Source organism: Physella acuta, unplaced genomic scaffold, assembly GCF_028476545.2.
Source record: "Physella acuta isolate Inbredline_101_S28 unplaced genomic scaffold, ASM2847654v3 ptg002033l, whole genome shotgun sequence".
NCBI lineage: Eukaryota > Metazoa > Mollusca > Gastropoda > Physidae > Physella > Physella acuta.
Genome location: NW_026733537.1, coordinates 87,366 through 112,929, shown reverse-complemented (window position 1 = coordinate 112,929; position 25,564 = coordinate 87,366). Strand labels below are relative to the sequence as shown.

General features: G+C 38.8%; 1 protein-coding gene across 1 annotated transcript; it reads left to right on the top strand.

Moving 5' to 3' along the window:
- Nucleotides 1-3,504: 3,504 nt before the first annotated feature.
- Nucleotides 3,505-22,712, top strand: LOC131931794 (uncharacterized). Its single transcript, XM_059288648.1, has 2 exons — nt 3,505-4,632; nt 21,769-22,712. The coding sequence occupies exons 1-2, from the start codon at nt 3,505-3,507 to the stop codon at nt 22,606-22,608; spliced, it is 1,968 nt and encodes a 655-aa protein (XP_059144631.1). The 3' UTR covers nt 22,609-22,712.
- Nucleotides 22,713-25,564: the final 2,852 nt, after the last annotated feature.

Below are 25,564 nucleotides of genomic sequence, written 5' to 3'. Positions count from 1 at the left end.
CGTTTGCATGTTAAATCTAGGAGATTGAGACTTTTCTACCTGTATCAATATAATGTTTAACCTAGTACATTGATACGTTTCTAACAGTATCAACATAATGTTAATCCTAGTAGACTGAGACACTTCTAACTGTATCAACATAGTAGATTGAGACACCTCTACCTGTGTCAATATAATGTTAAACCTAGTAGATTGAGACTTTCCAACCTGTGTCAATATAATGTTAAACCTAGTAGATTGAGACTTTCCAACCTGTGTCAATATAATGTTAAACCTAGTAGATTGAGACTTTCCAACCTGTGTCAATATAATGTTAAACCTAGTAGATTGAGACTTTCCAACCTGTGTCAATATAATGTTAAACCTTGTAGATTGAGACACTTCAACCAGTGTCAACATAATGTTAAACCTAGTAGATTGAGACTTGCCTACCTCTATCAACATAATGCTAAACCTTGTAGATTGAGACTTTCCAACCTGTGTCAATATAATGTTAAACCTTGTAGATTGAGACACTTCAACCAGTGTCAACATAATGTTAAACCTAGTAGATTGAGACTTGCCTACCTCTATCAACATAATGCTAAACCTTGTAGATTGAGACTTTCCAACCTGTGTCAATATAATGTTAAACCTATTAGATTGAGACTTTCCAACCTGTGACAATATAATGTTAAACCTTGTAGATTGAGACTTTCCAACCTGTGTCAATATAATGTTAAACCTTGTAGATTGAGACACTTCAACAAGTGTCAACATAATGTTAAACCTAGTAGATTGAGACTTGTCTACCTCTATCAACATAATGCTAAACCTAGTAGATTGAGACTTGCCTACCTGTGTCATCATAATGTTAAACCTAGTAGATTGAGACTTGCCTACCTCTATCAACATAATGCTAAACCTAGTAGATTGAGACTTGCCTACCTGTGTCATCATAATGTTAAACCTAGTAGATTGAGACATTCATACCTGTGCCAACATAATGTTAAACCCAGTAGACTGCGACACTTCAACCAGTGTCAACATAATGTTAAACCTAGTAGATTGAGACTTTGCTACGCATATCAACATAATGTTAAACCTAGTAGATTGAGACTTGCCTACCTGTGTCAACCTACCATGAACACAACTCACCTATGACAGGCGACTAGGCTAGAACATTAAACATATAAGTACCACTGAGCCAGGTGTGACCTACACCTACATACGACGCTGGCCCGACATAGGACCACTCACCACAGCAACACACTGCTGGGAGCCACAGTGTAATGTACAGTGCATGGGGGAGACGGCACTTTTATTGTGTGCGGTGTAACAATTCATGTGGTGCTCATGGATATAGCACATCCAGTGTGAGAGGTGTAACAATTCATCTGGAGGTGCTCAGGGGTATAGCACATCCGTTGTGTGCGGTGTAACAATTCATCTGGAGGTGCTCAGGGGTATAGCACATCCGTTGTGTGCGGTGTAACAATTCATGTGGTGCTCATGGATATAGCACATCCGTTGTGTGCGGTGTAACAATTCATGTGGAGGTGTTCAGGGATATAGCACATCCGTTGTGTGCGGTGTAACAATTCATCTGGAGGTGCTCATGGATATAGCACATCCGTTGTGTGCGGTGTAACAATTCATCTGGAGGTGCTCATGGATATAGCACATCCGTTGTGTGCGGTGTAACAATTCATCTGGAGGTGTGTTGAAACACAGCACCCCATTTGTGTGAGGTGTAGTAATTCATTTGGAGGCTCTCATTGATATAGCTTTCTCAATGAGTACAGTGTAACAATTCAACTAAGTTGCTCATGGATATAGCACCCCAAATATGTGTAATCCAACAATTTTCCGGTAGGTACTCGAGGATAAATTATCCCCCACCCCCTCTCCCCTCACCCCCTCTCCCCCTACCCCCCTCTCCATTATGTGTGGAGTTAACTTAGTTACTGCAAGCTGTTTGTTCACTCGACCCGATAGCTCGCCACCTTTGACCCCAGAGATTAACGACCCGACATCTTAAGGGTCAAAATGAAGGACGCGGTTTAAAACATTCTAAGCGGGGTGGAATAACCGCGAGTTTCTGCTGGATATGGATCTAGGCTTATTCAAATATTGTGTTAGATGATAATAGCGGATGTCTATTTATAGATGTGCCTTTTGTCATATTTTATGGCTGTTTCATCGCTGACTCACCGTTTCTATTGTGTGATCTTATAAAACAGTGTGTGCTAATATATATATATATATATATATATATATATATATATATATATATATATATATATATATATATATATATATATATATAAATCGTGGTATTTCTTGTTAAACTTGAAGCAGTGGACTATGTGATGTAATAGTTGTTTTATTTAAAGCTGTTGAACTAGCCGCATAAATTAAAAAAAATGTTAATTAAAGTGATAATCTCCAGTTGTATCCGCTAAAATAAACTGTTCTAACAGTTTTCATCGCAAGTAGTATGCAAAGAAACCGCGAACGATTGATGCAACCTGTAATTCGATTCGATTTCATCTATAACTGTATGTATTTAGGAGCCAATCGTAAAATTTGATATGCGTGACTGTCAACTATACATAAGCCACATATAAAATATTGCTGACAATTCAATGACAAAGCATGTTTCCAGCCATTCTCACCCCCCACCCATACTTGCCCCAACCACCCACCCCGCCCCACACAGCTCCACCCCCCCCCCCCCCCCCCCCCCAGCTCCCAGTATGATCGAAGACTTGACCAAAACGTGACAAATCACACAATACGTAACAGTCTGGTCCTTGTATGTTTCCGAACGAACCAACCCCCGCTATGCCGAGTTAGTTGAGCATTATTAGCGCTAGTCCCAGCGCCTTGCAATCTGTATTGTCAGGCGGCTTTTGATTCCAGCCAAGGGCAGTGCACCAGCCTATAATGCGGCGCTGCGCTAGACAGACGGCACTTACTGTTGTGTTTCCGTTTAAAAGGACCTAACTGTTCGGTGATCGGCTGACATCACGCGTCGAACTCACGTAGTATGGGTGGTAAATTAAAACCTCATTAGCTGTCGTTAAAACATTGACGTCTGCTAGTTGTCGTTAAGGCGTTGGCTTCTGTTAGCTGCCGTTAGAACCTTGACTTCTGACAAACAAGAGATAGAACATTGGATGTTGCTCTAGGATTAGAACACGCGCGCTCTATTTCACCGCGCACAGCTTAGAAACTTTTAGTGGTTATCGACTGAAGTTAATCCTACATAATCCAACTTACTGATGGATTTAATTAAAGAAAGATTATAACGTACGATTATCCCTTCGTCACAGATGTTAAGCCGGTTTTAAATATTGCATACAGAATCATTTTTACTTGTTTGCTTAGATAGAAATTAGAAACTGTGAATATTCATATTTTTGTGTGAGAAAAGTTTGAAAACATTCGTATTTGACTATCGACATTTACAATTCTATAAATTTAACAACATTGTGTAGTGAGGATATTACAAGTTTCATAATGCTCCGACGTTTTCTGAGACATCTTCTTATGAGGGCCAGGATCCAGAAGCTTGTTGTCATTCTTGGGGCCCTCTCTCTTGCTTACGTCATATCTTCCGTGCCAGCCGTCCTCTGGAACTCGGCATACAATGCTGGTCCATTCGTCAATCAAAAGCCCCACCCCCCGGCCTACGTGGACCCCTCCCAGGCGTGCGTGCAGCCCATGCAGGACCCCGACGACCCGATCATGCTCACGTTCTACAAGAAATTCAACAAAGTCGACTGCACTAGACGACCCAACTGGGTTTATGTTGACAACGGGACGGTGAGGTTTTCAAAACTTGCCCGGAGATTTCACGGAAATTTTGCGTGTGACTACCACCCTCTCGTCCGAGGACCTGGTGATTATAATGTGAGTTTCGCTAAACCGATACCACAGATCAAAGATGGCTTCCCGCTTGTGTCAGACTTCTTTAAAATATCGTGCCATTCCTTCATACGGGTAACCTCCCACGAAAACCTCCACGCTGGGGTGTTTGTGAACCAGACGATCAAAGACAGGCTCAAGCTGACCAAACCTCCAGCCAACGGTCTGGGACTGTCTGTGGCGCTACTAGGGTTTGATTCCATGTCCAGAATGTCCTGGCTGAGACGGATGCCAAAGACCAGAGAGTATCTGGTCAACACGCTAAAGGCGATAGAGCTGGAAGGTTACAACATCTTGGGGGACGGGACGCCGGCGGCGTTGTTGCCGATCCTGACAGGCAAGCACGAGCATGAGCTACCGGAAGCCAGGAGAAAGATGAATCATTCTAGACCCGTGGATGGACATCCGTGGATATGGAAACAGTTCCAGAAACATGGTTACGTCACTTCCTGGGCCGACGCTGAGGTTGATATCGCACCTTTCAACTACAGAATGCACGGATTCGAACACCAACCCACTGACTACTTTATGAGGCCGTTTTACTTGGCCGTGAATCCCACATATATCAAATATCCCAGATACTGTCATGGATCCGAACCCAAACACATGGTCTGGCTCAACTGGATTCGTGACATTTTCTACATGTACAAAGACGACCCGAAGTTTATGGTCCACTTCTACACACCACTGAGTCACGACGACAACAACCTTATCACTATGGTAAGTTTATGCTTGTAATCGACATCGTTATAAGCAACCAACTAGTAAAAAACAAAACACATTATTTGTGAGTTGAAAACTATTTAACATCAGTTTAGTATGTAGCCGATAGCTATTGATAATCTGCGTTCTTTGTTGTATATTATTGGAAGAAATAAGATTTTTGTTTCTTAGATCTAAGGAAGCTAATTTTAACTTCTGATTTCGCATTGTGTTTGCAGAAGCTATAAATGATTTGGGTTTATTTTTTAACAATTGTAAAAATTACAATTAGCTTTCTCAATTTTACAATTTTGAAAAATATTTTACCATAAACAATGTTTGCATTGCAACTTTGGTGTGACAAAGTGTAAACTACATTGCGAAATTATTTTTTTTTACGTTCAAATATTTATTGGTGCTTTGTAAAGTATCTATAAATTTCGCCTGTAGAGTACCAATAAATGCTGATTGTAAATTACGGACGCACTTGGTCAGGTACGGATATATGATCGTACCTCTGCCTGTTTGTTCATGATACACATGCACAGTGAAAGTTGAAACCTATGTGATCGTACCACTGCCTGTTTGTTCATGATACACATGCACAGTGAAAGTTGAAACCCATGTGATCGTACCTCTTAATGTTTGTTTATTGCGCCTATACACTGGATCACAACGCTGCTATTATAGTTGAACGCCGTAGTCAATAACCACATGTTTATTTCATTTCGATTGCAAATATGTACAGGGGGTTGTGTGTCAATTTGTTAGGTCGGCCTCTCCATAGCTTGTGTTAATTGTTTAGTTCGGTCTCTCCATAGCTTGTGTTAATTGTTTAGTTCGGTCTCTCCATAGCTTGTGTTAATTGTTTAGTTCGGTCTCTCCATAGCTTGTGTTAATTGTTTAGTTCGGTCTCTCCATAGCATGTGTTGTTTAGTTCGATCTCTCCATAGCTTGTGTTAATTGTTTAGTTCGGTCTCTCCATAGCTTGTGTTAATTCAGTGGCGTCGCTAGGGCGGGTGTCAACCGGTGCAGCACTTCTTGGTGTCACCCCCCTCTACACACACCATATATATATATATATATATATATATATATATATATATATATATATATATATATATATATATATATATTTATATATATATACATATATATATATATATATATATATATATATATATATATATATATATATATATATATATATATATAAATATAAATATAAATATAAATATATATATATACACACACACTGTGTGGGGCATGTGACTCAAGTGTGATGGGTGGTACTAAATTGTGGAGCGTGCTATCCGTGGTTACCGAAACAACAAACAGTCCCTGTCAAATCACGATGAGCTTTGTGAACCCGACCCCACGATTAACTGAACTAACTTACCCACCATATATCAAAGCTGACAGAATAAAACACAACAAAGACCGTATTAGATCCACCCAACAGCCGACGATTGTAATCTCTCAATCTCGTGGACAAAGGGCTTGCTTTGATTCCTAGGGTCACGTGATCTATTCGCAGAACTAATTCCTTTGACCCCAGAACACGATTTCAGCTCCTGTTCAATGCTCCGTGAACACGTAACAGTAAGAGGTATTGTTGTGGCGGTAAAACGTTCATTACCTCGTGCTACGTTACGTCTAGGTGAGGGAGGGTGGGGTGTGTGGGGAGTTTGTCTAAAGGCGTAGCTAGGTGAGGGTTTGTGGGGTGTGGGGGAGTTTGTCCAAAGACGTAGCTAGGTGAGGGAGGGTGGGGTGTGGGGAGTTTGTCCAAAGGCGTAGCTATGGGAGGGTTTGTGGGGTGTGGGGGAGTTTGTCCAAAGGCGTAGCTAGGGGAGGGTTTGTGGGGTGTGGGGAGTTTGTCTAAAGGCGTAGCTAGGGGAGGGTTTGTGGGGTGTGGGGATTTTGTCCAAAGGCGTAGCTAGGGGAGGGTTTGTGGGGTGTGGGGAGTTTGTCCAAAGGCGTAGCTAGGGGAGGGTTTGTGGGGTGTGGGGAGTTTGTCCAAAGGCGTAGCTAGGGGAGGGTTTGTGGGGTGTGGGGAGTTTGTCCAAAGGCGTAGCTAGGGGAGAGCGGTGGGGTGGCCGTCACGGCAGCTGACCTTAGGGCGGGTGCCGAACGGGGTAGGAAAATTTAAAAAATCACCTTGAAATGCATTACTTAATTATACACAGTCGAAGTTAAGAGAATAGACAGTTTCTTGGCTTGGCGGTCTTATTTAACTGTTTTCAACATTATTTTTTTTACCTCAACTCTAAGGGGGGGGGGGGGGCATATTTTGCCGATGTAAATAACTGTATAAGTTGGGGTGGGGGGACGCAAAGTTGATATTTCCCCTCGGCGCCGGAATGGTCGTTCGCCTCTGAGGTGATGGAGGAGGGTGAGGGGTCGTGTGATGGAGTAGGAGGGTGTGGGATTGGTTATGGTAAAGGAGGAGGGTGTGGGATTGGTTATGGTAAAGGAGGAGGGTGTGGGATTGGTTATGGTAAAGGAGGAGGGTGTGGGATTGGTTATGGTAAAGGAGGAGGGTGTGGGATTGGTTATGGTAAAGGAGGAGTGTGTGGGATTGGTTATGGTAAAGGAGGAGGGTGTGGGATTGGTTATGGTAAAGGAGGAGGGTGTGGGATTGGTTATGGTAAAGGAGGAGGGTGTGGGATTGGTTATGGTAAAGGAGGAGGGTGTGGGATTGGTTATGGTAAAGGAGGAGGGTGTGGGATTGGTTATGGTAAAGGAGGAGGGTGTGGGATTGGTTATGGTAAAGGAGGAGGGTGTGGGATTGGTTATTGTAAAGGAGGAGGGTGTGGGATTGGTTATGGTAAAGGAGGAGGGTGTGGGATTGGTTATGGTAAAGGAGGAGGGTGTGGGATTGGTTATGGTAAAGGAGGAGGGTGTGGGATTGGTTATGGTAAAGGAGGAGGGTGTGGGATTGGTTATGGTAAAGGAGGAGGGTGTGGGATTGGTTATGGTAAAGGAGGAGGGTGTGGGATTGGTTATGGTAAAGGAGGAGGGTGTGGGATTGGTTATGGTAAAGGAGGAGGGTGTGGGATTGGTTATGGTAAAGGAGGAGGGTGTGGGATTGGTTATGGTAAAGGAGGAGGGTGTGGGATTGGTTATGGTAAAGGAGGAGGGTGTGGGATTGGTTATGGTAAAGGAGGAGGTGTTATGGTGGGGGGGGGATGTGTTGTGGTGGACGGGGAGGGGATGTGGTTGCGGGGAAGAAGTGGAGGAAAGTCTTGGGGCAGGATAATTTGGGATAGATAGCGTGTGTGAGGGGTGAATGGGGAAGTTGTGTGTGGATGAGGAGGGTGTGGGTTAGAGAGTAAGAGTTTGTAAATAAGGGTGTCAGCTTGGTGATGAAGGCGTTGAAGATGGTGGGGGATGTTTTTCCCAACACTGACTGCATGTAGCACCTTATAGTGTAACACCTACCATAATGTAATACAAATAGATGTATGTAGAAATCTGTGGTTCAACATTAAAATATGGTGAGCACAACTAATTTAACATCCTAGATAACATTATCAGCCTCACTCTAATATCTGATATTTGAAGTAATAACAAACGCAGTTCTTTGCTGGGCAACAGACAGGCATATAATCTTCATATGGTTTACAAATTGTTAAGGCTTACATAGTTGGTATAACCGCCACATCACCAAACCAAAGCGTTGAATACGTCACATCTACATGATATTACTAACCTTGATGGAAAGACTACAAAACAGTTGCGTAGAGTCGTCATCGGGGTGGAAATAATGTACAAAGATGTGTATCGAGTTAACGACCGCGTCATTTTAACCATAAGTTAAATAAAGTGACGTCCCTTGGGTTATTCACATGTGAACGGTCACAGCCAACAGTCCACAACAAGGACAAATTGAACTTTAAATAGAAACACGTGCCCTTGAAGTTTGCCAACCAGGAGACAGGGGCACCGGCTTGGCTAAATTGTTTAATCCCCTCCCCCCACACCCGTAATCTCTGAACAAACGCTGATCTAAGGACGATAACCCACCGCACCATTATAGCATACAAAGTAGAGTAGCGTACCCTTATCACATTTTTAATCTAAATTTTGAGGTAAAGCTGCCTGTCACAAGGAATCCTCTTGTCATTCCAATGTCAAACACGTCTTAAGGGGGCAGTATCACCCAGAAATTTGAAAATTGACGAAAAAAATTGCCAAAAAAAAAAACTATTATACATACACACATAAATCTTTTACCATAATAGTAAATAGCAAGGAGCTATAAAACAGCACATAAAAGAAAGTTAACGTATGATGCAAAAAATGTTTATAAATAATTTTACCAAAAATTGTTTACTAAGTAATTTTTGGCTGCGGTTTTCCAACATTTAGGCCCTTCCTTCTGAAAATACTCTTGGAGATGCTTAACAGGGTTGCCTATGTCCGGGTCTAGGAGATATTCATTATGACAAATTTTGAAAATTTTAGAATTTTTCAAAGTCAGACCAAAAATAATTGAACTTTGAAATTTCCTAAAAAATGTATCTCTCAATAGAATACTATTATCCTAGTCCCGGACGTAGACAATAACGCAAGGAAGATTTATACCAAATTTTAAGTACTTTACTTATGGTTTCAAAAAAATGTTTACAAAAAATTAAAAATGTGATAAAATATTAACAAAATAATTTTTTGACAATTTATTGCCATACATATACCCTACAATTTATATACTGTATTATAGCAGAAGAAACGTTACTATTGCTGTAAAAATTTGACATGTGTATGTCAAATAGTTTTTTTTTTGTGATAGTTTTTGTTTCCCTCCCTTAGTCTGGGTGATACTGCCCCCTTAAGTAATCAAAGTGGATTGGAATATTCTTGAAACAGCCTAATTAGTTCTACTTATGCGTTAAAAACAATTATTTCTGAAACAGCAAAACCTCGATCGATTTTTACATTTTGTTTTTCTTGTTTCCTTGTCACATTCGTCATAGCTAAAATTAGTCAGGAACTTGTAGTAACAAATTACGAATCTTTTGATCTATACGCCTATTCTGCTTATGTTACTTTCAACTAATTTCTTAAATATTAAAGACTGATAAAAGCAGAGTGGTATTATGGGGTAACAGTCGTAGTAGCCAATCTTAGGTTGCTTGAACCGCAGTCTTTCAATAGAAAAAAAAAAAGCTTTTGGAGGAAGCAATGTTTAGTAGATATTACAGGGATAGGTACCACAGTTCGTCTGGTTGTGTGTGTTTGTGTGTGTATGTGTGTTCCCTCACAGGTTATCTGATTGTGTGTGTGTGTGTGTGTGTGCTGTATCACCTGACAGTTCGTCTGTTGTGTGTGTGTGTGTGTTATGTTCCCTCACAGGTCGTCTGATTGTGTTGGTGTATATGTGTGTTTGCTAGGAGTTGTGTGTTCAATCGCATGTTTATTTATAACGCTTTTTCACTAGCTATTCCCACGCGTAGTAAAAAAAAAAGGTACGAAACCACTCCCCCCGCCCCCAAACCACGGAATAAAATATCTACTCTCATGAAACTAAATCGATACGTTTCAATCCTGCTACTCTTTCACTCCACTTTATAGTGTGTCACCTGAGTCAGAAATCATTTTTACTTTCTCGTATATACGAAGTATAGAGAAAGTCTTGTAATCGTGCAAAAAAAAAAATCGAGATTTTTGCAAATCTCGACGTTTTGCATCTCACTGATACGGAAAAACATAATTTTGCAATCTTGTCCGTATGTCTGTGTGTGTGTGTGTGTGTGTGTGTGTCCGTGTGTAAACACGATAACTTGAGTACCGTTACAGCTAGGTTGATGAAATTTCATATATAAGTATTTAATCAAAAACGTAGATCCGTATCAACTTTTGAGCGATTTCCGATAACCGGAAGTGGTACTTTTCCTACTTTGAATTTTTCAAAAGCCTATAACTTGAGTACTATTTCAGATAGATAAATGAAATTTCATACGTAAGTAAAAGATCTAATTCTCTACCTTCTATTAAATTTTGAGTCATTTCCGTTGACTGGAAGTAGTACTTTACGCTACTTCCGATTTCTCAAAAACCTAATGTAAATTTTAAAAGTAATAATAATATTGCGCACTATTATGCGCTTTTTTATTTCGCGTTCACTTGGTGTGCAATTAATTTGTCTACGAGATTTTATTCTATTTTTAAAACTTTAAGTATTTAAAATGGATTAAAAATCATGTCTATAGCCCGAGTTCCCATCCCCTGTTATTTTATATAAGAATATTCGAGAAAGTTTAGGGGAGATCACTCCCGGTTTATTCTGTTTTGTTTCGTGATGTCATTTGTAAGCAATCACCTCTCCCTCCCTACCACCTCCCCATCGCAAACTGACTTAAAAAAAAAAAAACAATCTATAAATAAAAAAAGCAGCGAGTTTTCTCTGGTAATGCAGGAGTTGTCTCTCTTTAAATGGAGTTGCACATCTTGACTATATACAGTAGTGCTTGATAAACATTTTTCCCCTTACTGAATGGAATTACTTTAGGGTTTAAAAAAAAATCAATTTTAAATATATGAGTGAATAATTTTTTGAGTGATACAATTGATATTAATTTAACAAACCTTTTTTAGAGTGAAAACTTTTAAATGTAATGAGCTAAAAAAAAAACTTGGTAGAATTACACCGAAATCAAGACATGATTTTAAGTTAGAGTATGATGTTTATTTTATAGCACAACCCTTTGATTTTTATATTCAGTGTCATAGATTAGCCCCTTGACGAAGTTTTCGGGAACATTTCTGCAGTTACCTACCTTACCCCTTACTCCAAATTTAGCAGACACTGTTATATCTTTATGCGGTACGTAGGCTTGGTCTTCTCCACTTCAAGTTTCTCGGGTTTACTTCAAGTTGTAAGCTACGTAGTCTTTAGCCCTACATGTAGTAGGTTTGGGGCTCTATATCAGGCTGAACATAGTCTTGTTCTACATGCATCATAATGTTGTCAAATAATCATCAACAATATTAGCAAATGTCGTCACATAATCATGAAAAATATCACAATGACATCATAATGACATCACAATGACATCACAATGACATCATAATGACATCATAATGACATCATAATGACATCATAATGACATGATAATGTAATCACACATCTCCAGACATTCTCTACTTTAAAGTATCAGCTAGTGCTGACCTTAATGACCTGTATTTGTATGAGTCTCTAATGTTATATTTTGTTTAAAGTACCAGCCAGTGCTGACCTTAATTACCTGTATTTGTATGAGCCTCTAATGTTATATTTTGTTTAATGTATCAGCCAGTGCTGACCTTAATGACCTGTATTTGTATGAGCCTCTAATGTTATATTTTGTTTAAAGTATCAGCCAGTGCTGACCTTAGTGGCCTGTATTTGTATGAGCCTCTAATGTTATATTTTGTTTAAAGTATCAGCCAGTGCTGACCTTAATGACCTGTATTTGTATGAGCCTCTAATGTTATATTTTGTTTAATGTATCAGCCAGTGCTGACCTTAATGACCTGTATTTGTATGAGCCTCTAATGTTATATTTTGTTTAATGTATCAGCCAGTGCTGACCTTAATGACCTGTATTTGTATGAGTCTCTAATGTTATATTTTGTTTAATGTATCAGCCAGTGCTGACCTTAATGACCTGTATTTGTATGAGCCTCTAATGTTATATTTTGTTTAATGTATCAGCCAGTGCTGACCTTAATGACCTGTATTTGTATGAGTCTCTAATGTTATATTTTGTTTAAAGTACCAGCCAGTGCTGACCTTAATGACCTGTATTTGTATGAGTCTCTAATGTTATATTTTGTTTAAAGTACCAGCCAGTGCTGACCTTAATGACCTGTATTTGTATGAGTCTCTAATGTTATATTTTGTTTAAAGTACCAGCCAGTGCTGACCTTAATGACCTGTATTTGTATGAGTCTCTAATGTTATATTTTGTTTAAAGTACCAGCCAGTGCTGACCTTAATGACCTGTATTTGTATGAGCCTCTAATGTTATATTTTGTTTAATGTATCAGCCAGTGCTGACCTTAATGACCTGTATTTGTATGAGCCTCTAATGTTATATTTTGTTTAATGTATCAGCCAGTGCTGACCTTAATGACCTGTATTTGTATGAGCCTCTAATGTTATATTTTGTTTAAAGTACCAGCCAGTGCTGACCTTAATTACCTGTATTTGTATGAGTCTCTAATGTTATATTTTGTTTAAAGTACCAGCCAGTGCTGACCTTAATGACCTGTATTTGTATGAGCCTCCAATGTTATATTTTGTTTAAAGTACCAGCCAGTGCTGACCTTAATGACCTGTATTTGTATGAGCCTCTAATGTTATATTTTGTTTAAAGTACCAGCCAGTGCTGACCTTAATGACCTGTATTTGTATGAGTCTCTAATGTTATATTTTGTTTAAAGTACCAGCCAGTGCTGACCTTAATGACCTGTATTTGTATGAGTCTCTAATGTTATATTTTGTTTAAAGTACCAGCCAGTGCTGACCTTAATGACCTGTATTTGTATGAGCCTCCAATGTTATATTTTGTCCTCTGAGTCCGATGTCCACATTCATCACGTGGTTTGCCTGGTCCGTGTTTTATGGTGCCAGCCTTTCATTGTCCACCAGTCCTACGACCCATGCCAAAAGTCTTCAATAAATCATCAACTGTTTTGTTACCACGTGACCTGGGAAGAAGTGGGTCATCGGGCTTGTGGCGTAAATGTAACGTCACGCATGATCAGTCAAGCGGAACCAGCGCTTGTAACAGATCCATATCACGTGACAATTATCATATTTCATCCCTCCCTCCCTGCGTCTCACACTTTATCTTAATCGTCGTTTGTTTCACTCCCTACTCTACATCTTCTACCACCTACCCCACATCTCCTACCACTGACCTCACACCTCCTACCACCTACCCCACCCCACACCTACCACCTACCCCACACCTACCTACCACCTGCACTGCCCTCCGACGTTCTCCATTTTTCTCCCTCTCTGCTACCTATACCACCTCTATGCCGCCCAAGATCGTCCACCTCACCCCTCCACTTCACCTTCCACCAATTCCCCCCCCCCTCCACAACATCGTCCACTTCACCAACCACATCTACTTACTTACATTACTCTCCATCAACTTTTAAACACCACATGTACCTCCTTGTCCAACATCCGCCCCCCCCCCCCCACCCATTCTCCACCAGCAGACACCTCCCCCTAGACGCTTATCAACCTCTCCTTCCCCCCACTTCATCCCTTTACATGCATTACCCACCACCCACCCCCTATAACTAATTCATCTTTACACACCAGTGTGTTGGTTTCCATGCGTGTCCTATTTCTCCAACAATAAATCCATATTCGATTACTTCTCGTGTAAAATAAACCGGTAGTGATCTCCCCTAAACTTTCTCGAATATTCTTATATAAAACAACAGGGGATGGTAACTGGGGATATAGTTATGATTTTTAATCCATTTTAAAGACTGAAACTTTTAAAAATAGAATAGAATCTCAGTAAAAAACAATTGCGCACCAAGCGAACGCCTAATAAAGGTGTGTATAATAGTGCGCAATAGTATTAGTACTTTATAAATTTACATTAGTTTTTTGAGAAATCGGAAGTAGCGTAAAGTACTACTTCCGGTCAACGGAAATTACTCAAAATTTAACAGAAGGTAGAGAATTAGATCTTTTACTTACATGTGAAATTTCATTTATCTATCTGAAATAGTACTCAAGTTATAGGCTTTTGAAAAATTCAAAGTAGAAAAAGTACCACTTCCGGTTATCCGAAATCGCTCAAAAGTTGATACGGATCTACGATTTTGATATAATACTTGTATATGAAATTTCATCAACCTAGCTGTAACGGTACTCAAGTTATCGTGTTTACACACGGACACACACACACACAGACACACACACGGACACACAGACATACGGACAAGATTGCAAAATTATGTTTTTCCGTATCAGTGAGATGTAAAACGTCGAGATTTGCAAAAATCTCGATTTTTTTTTTTTGCACGATTACAAGACTTTCTCTATACTTCGTATATACGAGAAAGTAAAAAATGCCTTAGCCCTTAAGCTATTCGTTTTTTGTTATTTTTTCCTCTATTTTTTTTTTTCATTTTCGTAAGCTGCATATTGCTGTTGTGACAATACATTTGCATTTAGCACTGCGTTGAAAAGCTTCATCGATATCTACTTTACATGTAGGCAAATAAACTATCACATAACAATAGTGTCACGTCACATACATACCAGTAATTCTCACATAAATTATCAAACATACGGCAATTTAAAATAAAGAGTTAATTATAACAAAACAACAACTCAGCTTTTGTTTAGGACTCCCGTTGTATCAATTAGAGACTGTACGGTTTTTAAAAAAGTACGTCTTATAATTATGTTTGAGTTAATAATTTATCGGGGACGGAGTGGTCTAGCGGTTCAAATCAGTAGACCGTCCCTGAGTCCACCCAATTCTGATGGGTATTTAACTCATGTTAGGGAAAGTAAAGGCGGCTGGGCATAGTGCTGACCACACTATCTCTTCATATGCCGAGGTCACAGAAACAAGTGAACTCTACTTCACTTGCCCCATAGGCCGGTTTAAAGGGGAACTTTACTTACTTACCAATAATTTATCTTTCACTGATAAAGTCAGCTTCTTTAGGTTTTTGTTTACCAAATGTGATTTGTTCATAAACCGAGGCGTACGTAATCTGGAACTGTAATGTTTGTGTAACAAGTGTAAGAGGTTTACAAAGTATTCAGACGGTGCAACATTACAAAATTGCCTCGTAGCTTCAATAATGTATGAGATTTGTTATAGTGAGACATTGGCGCAACACTGTCGTCTACCTCATTATTTACCCACCATCTTCTACGCAATAAAAACATAATTTAACCTACGTCATCATTGTAAGTTGTCACCTACGGCGTCAATACACACTGTTTCCTACGTCATCAATACACACTGTCACCTTTGTCATCAATACATACTGTCACCAACGAAATCAATACACACTGTCAGTTACATCACCCTTACACACTGTCATCTCTTCATCAATACATACTGTAACCCGTGTCATCACCAGATCCATCTTTTGTTTCAGTAATCGCCCATTAAATAACCGTGTTACACACCATCTAAATTGAGAGGTAGAATCGAGAGCGTTGACTGCCGCATACATTATACTTTGGTCCAATATACCAAATGTTTAAAGACCAAATGCTACAGCGGAAACTCTGACAATATCCACACAGCACTACAGAAAACACTGTAGCTACGCTGACGGGAGGGGGGGAGGGGAGTAGACATAAATATCTGATCTGGTTTGCAGACACTTTGCATTCTATCAGGGGCTCAACGGTGACCTAACCATACAAGTAAAAAGATAAGCGCCCTTGAACATGTATGTTTACCTGGTGAGGGGAGACTAGAGCGCCCTCCATAGCTTGTGTCAATGTCAGTCGTTTCAACAGCTATACTGTGTTGTCTGTGTCAACATGTAGACCAACACATTTTGGTTGAACTTTATTTCAGTGTCTGTGTCAGTTTTCATTGCTAAATTATTTCGGTTGAACTAGAATTTATTTCAGTGACCGTGTCAAACTTTAGATGTAACACATTTTAGTTGAACTAGAATTTATTTTAGTGCCTATATCAACATATAGACCAACACATTTTGGTTGAACTATATTTCAGTGTCTGTGTTAGTTACCATTGCTAACTTATTTCGGTTGAACTAGAATTTATTTCAGTGCCTGTATCAACATATCGCGTCAACATATTTCGGTCTAACTAACGTGTGTTTCAGTGTATGTAACAATACATGTGGTTTAGTGAAAACATTTTGTTACAACACACTACGGTATAATGTTTTATGCTTCAATGACTTTGTGTTTTTTTTAAAATATATTCGCGAATTATAAACTTGTTGAAGAAAGGTTTTTTTTCCTGAAATAATCCTACATGGATTTACAATGCAAGTTAAAATTTGCCTGGTTTGTATGTAATGATTAGACGACTTTAATTACTAGAGGTGAATTCACGAAGTCAGGCTGCTGAATGTATTATTTCTGCTGAATTTTGTAATCGTCAATGAAGTTTGTAAACATGCTCCTACTGATCTCATACATGTGACTGTATGCCCTTTTTGTTCTGTTGGCGTTTGTATCGTCCTCCAAGAATTTCAACATGCTGCTAAAAATCTTCGGTCTCCGATTCTACAGAAAAGAAATCATCGCCGAAATGATATCAGTGGGTGTGATCTTGTGTGTGATTTATCTGCTGGCTGTCGACATGATCAGCGAGCCTGGACCAGACCTCAACCAAACTCACGTGAGAACGGTACCTTATCCCAAGACCCGACGGCACGGGCAATCGAATCGTCGTGTACAATCACGTGATGAGTTTATAATCCAGCACGTGAATCCACCACATCCAGTGGATCCTTTACAAGCGTGTGTCCAGCCGGTTATGGACGTAGCGGATCCAGTCATGATGAAATACGTTCACAGACATGGACGCGGGTCATGTAGCGACATGATGCCAAACTGGGTGTTTGTAGACAACGGTACTTTAAGGTTTGACACATTCGCTATACTTAAATACGGCGTGTTTACCTGTGATTATTATCCGTTAATCCGTGGACCCGGGGATTATAACGTGTCGTACAGCGAACCGGTCAAAATAACGAGAAGTGGAGTTCCGATAACGTCAAACTTCTTTAAAATCAAATGTCGCTCCAAATCACAAGCCTCGAGGTACGAGAACATCCACGCTGGCGTGTTCTACAACGAAACAATCCGAGAGAGATTGAGGACTACAAAACCTCCAGCTAATGGTCTTGGGATGTCTGTAGCTGTGATGGTGTTTGATTCCATGTCTAGAATGTCTTGGATGCGACGTATGCCAAAAACCAGAGACTACATGGTTAAAAGACTTGGTGCTATAGAACTCAAGGGGTACAATATTGTAGGGGACGGCACAACTTCTGCCCTGATACCAATTCTCACAGGAAAACATGAAACGGAACTACCCGAAGCCAGACGACGTATGCAGGGGTCCAAACCTGTCGACAATTTTCCTTTTATTTGGAAAAAGTTCCAGAAAAACGGTTACGTCACATCTTGGGCAGACGCCAATATTAACATCTCCCCATTCAATCTGCGCTTGCTGGGATTCGAACACCAGCCGACTGACTACTACATGCGACCATTCTATCTGGCCGCCTCACCAACGTATCGAAACTACTACCGTTTCTGCCACGGCTCAGAGCTGCAACACATGGTCTGGTTCAACTGGTTACGTGATATTTTCTACATGTACAAACACGAGCCCAAATTTCTCGTCCATTTCTACTCACCTCTCAGTCATGACGACAACAATCTCATTACTATGGTAAGATCCGATACCATCATTAAGCTTCTCGTTCATATACAATACTCGCGATGTATATATTAAGTGATTTTTTAAATAGTAAGATCGTTTTGAAAAAAAAATTAAAAAAATATTTTTCCCCACCAAATACCAAATATTATCTTTAGCTCAGATCACAATATCCAATTGGGTTTGTTTTCAGATTTTATTTAACGATTTTCAGAATATTTCATGATTTTCGATATAAAACACGTTTTCGAATTTCGTTTCTTATATGATTTGCATTTTAAACTTAACATCTCAACCCATAATCGTTCTTAGAGACGCTAAATAAGTCTTTGTAAAATTAATTTTTGAATCCTACCATGGCCCTAACTGATTAATCTTATGAATTAGACGTAACCCTAACGAAATTTACTAAAGAAGACGTGTCTTTCAACACTAGCCATAATTACTTCATCAAGAAATTAATTATATTTCAACACTACACACAAATTACACAACGCTGTGTGCCAATTGCAAATGAAGTATGTGTATATTGTGTAAAATGTGAATGTGTTAATTAGCTCTATCTACGCTTGGTGTTATACTTAAAACTGTTTGAACGATATTATAAGAATGTAAAGCAGAGAATCATCTACATTTTGTTTAGCAAAATCTGCCTTGAATAAGTTCGTTTGAATGATATTAGCAGATAATTGGAAGCATAGCTTTGTGTATCTTTGCTAAATACCTGTCTCTCATTTTTTTCCATTGCAGTTTATGTAACCACATACACATACGCTATACCTCGGTAAAATGTCAATGATTACATATAAATATACTGTCAGTATGTAAAGAATCTACTTTTGAAGTACAAAACGCACTTTCCTAAGTGTGCAGACATTCCGCTGGGCAACGAATCACACCGCTTGTTTGGCTGCAATACCATTTCTCTTTCAAAGGCACATCAAGTATACAGAGCAAGAAAGTTTGGTCATTGAATTTTGTTTGTAGCTTTTATAATTATTCTCTTTCTAGATCCCCCCTCACCCACCCCCACACCCTACTCCATATCGTTACACAGAAACGTAAATAGGATAAAGTACATTCAACATGTGTGGGAATAAATACATTTTTACTGCCAGAAAAAATGAACAAACAATTTTTTTTATAAAGTAGGTTGTAAACATGTCCTAAATACATTTTTGTTTGACGTTAGTGTTCGCAGGGTTTCTAGATCACGAGTCACAGAGGGTTGTGTTGACCAGTTCAGTGACCCCAGGGTTTTGTTGACCAGTGACCCCAGGGTTATGTTGACTAGTCCAGTGACCCCAGGGTTTTGTTGACTAGTCCAGTGACCCCAGGGTTTTGTTGACTAGTTCAGTGACCCCAGGGTTTTGTTGACTAGTTCAGTGACCCCAGGGTTTTGTTGACTAGTCCAGTGACCCCAGGGTTTTGTTGACCAGTGACCCCAGGGTTTTGTTGACTAGTTCAGTGACCCCAGGGTTTTGTTGACTAGTTCAGTGACCCCAGGGTTTTGTTGACTAGTTCAGTGACCCCAGGGTTTTGTTGACTAGTTCAGTGACCCTAGGGTTGTGTTGACTAGTTCAGTGACCCCAGGGTTTTGTTGACTAGTTCAGCAACCCGAGGGTTATGTTGACTAGTTCAGCAACCCCAGGGTTTTGTTGACTAGTTCAGTGACCCCAGGGTTTTGTTGACTAGTCCAGTGACCCCAGGGTTTTGTTGACTAGTTCAGTGACCCCAGGGTATCGTTGAATAGTCCAAAGACCCCTGGGTTTTGTTGACTAGTTCAGTGATCCCATGGTTTTGTTGACTAGTTCAGTGATCCCATGGTTTTGTTGACTAGTTCAGTGACCCCAGGGTATCGTTGAATAGTCCAAAGACCCCAGGGTTTTGTTGACTAGTTCAGTGACCCCAGGGTTTTGTTGACTAGTTCAGTGACCCCAGGGTTTTGTTGACTAGTTCAGTGACCCCAGGGTTTTGTTGACTAGTTCAGTGACCCCAGGGTTTTGTTGACTAGTTCAGTGACCCCAGGGTTTTGTTGACTAGTTCAGTGACCCCAGGGTTATGTTGACTAGTTCAGTGACCCCAGGGTTTTGTTGACTAGTTCAATGACCCTAGGGTGTTGTTGACTAGTTCAGTGACCCCAGGGTTTTGTTGGCCAGTTCAGTGACCCCAGAGTTTTGTTGACCATTAACCCCAGGGTTTTGTTGACTAGTCCAGTGACCCCAGGGTTTTGTTGACTAGTTCAGTGACCCCAGGGTTTTGTTGACTAGTTCAGTGACCCCAGGGTTTTGTTGACTAGTTCAGTAACCCCAGGGTTATGTTGACTAGTTCAGTAACCCCAGGGTGTTGTTGACTAGTTCAGTGACTCGAGGGTTTTGTTGGCCAGTTCAGTGACCCCAGGGTTTTGTTGACTAGTTCAGTGACCCCAGAGTTTTGTTGACCAGTAACCCCAGGGTTTTGTTGACTAGTTCAGTGACCCCAGGGTTTTGTTGACTAGTTCAGTGACCCCAGGGTTTTGTTGACTAGTCCAGTGACCCCAGTATTTCTAGATCACGTGTTACATGGGTTTCGTGACTTTGCCAATTGTTGACTACAACGAAATGGAATTATGTCTGTTCGATTTTTTTGATCGATCCACGATATTTCCACATCAATGTCGGTAATGAAGCAAGGAAATCTGCTTAAAAACATTTTAGAATACAATGGCCATGGTCCAGGGAACTGGTGGTGTACGGTCATTGGACCGGAACTGTCCCAGAATTTTCTCTATGGATCCTGTAAAATCGATTGTGTATTATTTAAAATCATCGAGTTAAACATCGAGATATTAAGATGGTGTGCCTTCACTTAAATTGCGCTTTGGTAATGTCGCTCATAAAATGTAATTTTTTTTTGTAATTGTAAAATGTGATTCGACGGTCGAAACTCTACACGGGTCAAGCGTACATGGCGTGTTTGCTGCATCTAGATGGAAACCACATTTGTTTACTAATCTTGTGTGACAGAAATTTAAAACTCTTCAACACAGAGATGACATGTTGACTTGCCAAACTAACCCCTCTTATATAACTGTATACACTCATGATACAGTATAAACTGCTACATAACATTAGTCAGTTTACGACACTACTAGACACTAATATAACTGTACGCGTTTGAAGACGAAAACTCCAAGTTGTAACCGTGCGGCATTTAATGTCTAGAAATAATTTAATTAACACCAAACTGTAATCAGGCGTAAAAAAAAAATAACTATTAGTTTGAACTGCATGTTCTATTTTCTTTAAATTTGATATGTACAGTTTATAATCTAATATATAAAAGAGCTTGTTCAGTCAATTCTGCGTGCGTATCGTACACACTCTAAAACATACATTTACACATATGCTAAATCGTAAATAAACTCAAAAGAAGTTTCATATATATACTGATATTAAAACCAGATTTGTATAAAGTTCGTAAATGACATGTTTTTCATACAGAACACACACAAACTAGATACACATAATCTGAGACTTTCATACATCTGATAAGTATATTTGTATCCAATTAAAAATTGAATTATTCTCTATTTCGCAGTTAAAAGTGTGCCGAGGTCGACCTACACCTTTTAAAGCAACGATTTGATTAAAACGTTGCTATGTATATGGTTTAAAAGATGAGCATATATGCTGTTATATTCTGTATCACCAAAAGTATGTCAGATATTAAATTCAAATTTTATTCTTGCTCTTTCCAGGCTGACGAAGATCTAAGAAATTTTCTGGAGAGGATGGAGACTGGAGGGTACCTGAACAACACACTTCTGCTGGTCATGGCAGACCACGGTGCCAGGTTCGCTGCAGTCAGGAGAACGCTCTCAGGGAAGTTGGAGGAACGTCTGCCTTACGTCAGTCTCAGGTTTCCGCCCTGGTTTGAAAAGAAATATCCGAGTCTGGTCAAAAACGTGAAGACAAACGTCAACAGACTGACTACGCCTTTTGACTTGCATGAAACTTTCAAAGACATTCTCAGATTTGATGGCGCTGGTTTGGGGGACGTTATGAATAGAGGTATCAGTTTATTTAAAGAAATTCCAAAGTCAAGGACGTGTCATCATGCAGACGTCGCGCCTCATTGGTGCGCATGTCTGGCTTGGAAGGTCGTGAACCACACTGACCCGGATGCAAAGCGCGCCCTAGCGGCGGCTGTAGACGCCATCAACAATTTCACTGAGCCCTACAGATCTGAGTGTGCCAAGCTAAGTGTTGGTGACGTCACGACGGTCACCAAACTGCTGGTCAGCGATGACGTCCTCCGCTTTAACCAGACGACAGGAGACCGCGGGCTGGAACCCATCATGTCCGACAACTCTGTCAAGAACGAGCGGGCCATCTACCAGCTGACGTTTTTCACAGAGCCCGGCCACGGGGAATTCGAACTGACACTGGAGCATCTGCTCTACATGGACACCATGTCTGTTAATCCTAAGGCGATTAGCAGGATTAATAAGTACGGGAACGACCCAGCTTGTATACTGGAGAAAAACAGAGAGATAAGACAATACTGTTATTGTAATAACAATTTAAAAAACAGCTAGTGTGAATGTTAGGTTAGTGATGTTGTCGTGTTCATTACAATAATATACAGTATTTTCTTGCACATACGCATATATACATACATTGACTTTATATACGTATATATATATATATATATATATATATATATATATATATATATATATATATATATATATATATATATATATATATATATATATATATATATATATATACGTATATATATATATATATATACGTATATATATATATATATATACGTATATATATATATATATATACGTATATATATATATATATACGTATATATATATATATACGTATATATATATATATATATATATATATATATATATATATATATATATATATATATATATATATATATATATATATACATATATATATATATATATATATATATATATATATATATATATATATATATATACGTATATATATATATATATATATATATATATATATGTGTGTGTGTGTGTATGTATATATATAATGCATTTATATATGCGTGTAGTGTGTGTGTTTGTGTGTGCAAGTATAATCACACTAATCTTGTGGTCTTTTTCCTAATCCGGTGGCTTTTAAAATCTCTTATGAATAATTTAAAATTTTTAAATCCATCTTATTCCGCGCCTATTGCCCGTGTATTGTAACTCTAATCATGTGAAAATCCCGGTATACCACTGGAAACATCGATTTCCTTTTCCTATGAGAAGAGCTAATGTATAAAAATATCTGATTGTTGATCACACAGTTAAGACAATAATCCGGCACACATTCTAATTGTTTTGCTAATGTCACCATTACATTCCTATGTTAACTTTTCCTGTCGGATTGAAAGTTTACATTACTGTAGCTGCTTTCTAGGCTTGCAAAAACTTTTTTTCTGTTTCACTGAACGGCCTTCATTATTTAACTAACCTGCATAAGGAACGTCTTCCATGGGATGTGAAATGATGGAGACAAGCTTAGCTTAGAGGGTGGGGGACACACTAACGTCCTCACAGTCCACTTGCACAAGTATATGGTTTTATTTAACGCTTGGTTGAATTGGGGGTTGGGTCATTTTAAACTTTCTAACATTTACTAAAGAAACATACAATCTATCAGTTAGCTCTTGCAAGTAAACACATTATAACATACATCAACTGTTCGTATATTCAATATGTGCTTCGTCACTTATCATAACATAATTTATAAACCATACTCATACAGGCTACACAAATAGATATTGGCTACTGTGGTACTATGTACTACATATTAACTTTATTATACATATCAAGATTTACATTCTGTTATTCTTTAAGAATATTTTATAACACCTTTATTTCTACTTTGTTTAATCCATTTTTCAAATTTAAACCAAAGGATAATCCATCTCAAAACGTGTGAATTTCCACCACTGAACTAGTATTGTATCCACCACTAAACAAGTGAATTTATCCAACTATTATCCAGCGCATTTCCCAAATCGCATGATACTTTAACTGTATTTTTAACTTATTATTTTAATCTCCCTATGTGCCTAGAACAAGCTGACTTACTATGTAACATCTTTCGATAATTTTTTTTTAACATAAAACTACAAGATGTTTATCTTTTGCTTTAAAAGAGTCCAGTTTTTGTTAATTTACTAAGCAATTTCTAATTATTTATCTGAACTTTGCTTTAAGGGAAAAAAATAACATTTTTATATACATTTCAAACGATTTGAAAATTGATTGTCAAGGCCCAATTGTCTTAAGATCATTAGTGCACAGTTTAACATAATTCGGACATCTGTTTAAAAAAATAAAGCGAAATTGATACAAGTATATTTATTATAAAACGATTTACACTTTCTCTTTATATTTGTATATATTATGTTTTTATGAACTAAGTGAAACAGCACATGATCACTGTTTTAAGTGATTTATGTTTCTGGGATTAATTCATTTTTAAAATGAAGCTTTAAATCTGATTCAGTTTTGCGCATTTGTGCATTATTTATCCACACACATTGTCAAATGAGGGTTTACATCATGATTTTTGAATAAATATGAATTAATCACTTGTGTTTTCTTTTCATTGTTGCTTTGTATTGTGGATTTCTCTTCAATACATTGTCAGAAACAAAGTTGAATGAACTCACGCATTAATACAACTGGTTGAGTAACATTGAATGTCTATCTGTATATATAATTCTCTACGTGGGGACTTTACGGGACACCACCAACACCCCCTCCCTCGCTCTCTAGGCATATTTTTACCACCCCCACTCCCACCAGTCTGGTGAGCTGTGGTTCACGTTTACATTCGTAGAACCGAGGGGGTTGAGAGAGGAGTTGAAAGTGAGGGTGAGGATAATCGTCCTTCACGAGCTGCTGATAGTGTTTTAAAGCAAAATATTTTCAGTGGCAGCATTGGTACTGTCAAATTCACAAATTATGAATTACTGAAAAGTAGAAAATAAAACAACTAAATAGCGCCACATGCTACACCGCGGGTCGGCTCGTGTATAATATTAAATTATCATAATTAAATTATAACAACACTTATGAAAGAGACGTTGTATGCACAGAGCAAACAGACGTAAGCCAGATGTCAGAACACTGCTGATAACCCGAGCCTTCTTTTACTCACGACAACATATTTAAAAACAAAACCGTGTGGATAGACAACACTGATTTAAACATTTGGTACACATTAGGGTAAAATTAAATGTATATACAGCACATGGTACCCACGAAACTTTGAAAAGTGAGGAACTGAGAAAAAGACATACATTTTTTTACAAGGCCAGAATTTATTTTAAAAATTTTACAAGAAGGAAAAGATCCAGACTTAGCAATCAGGACAGATAACAGCCTTCAAAGAAACGAATACGAATAAGAAGACCTACTTTGAAAAGTACGATTTAAAATGTATTCATTATTAGAAGGTAAAAAGAACTTGTCTTTAGAAATATAAACAGTA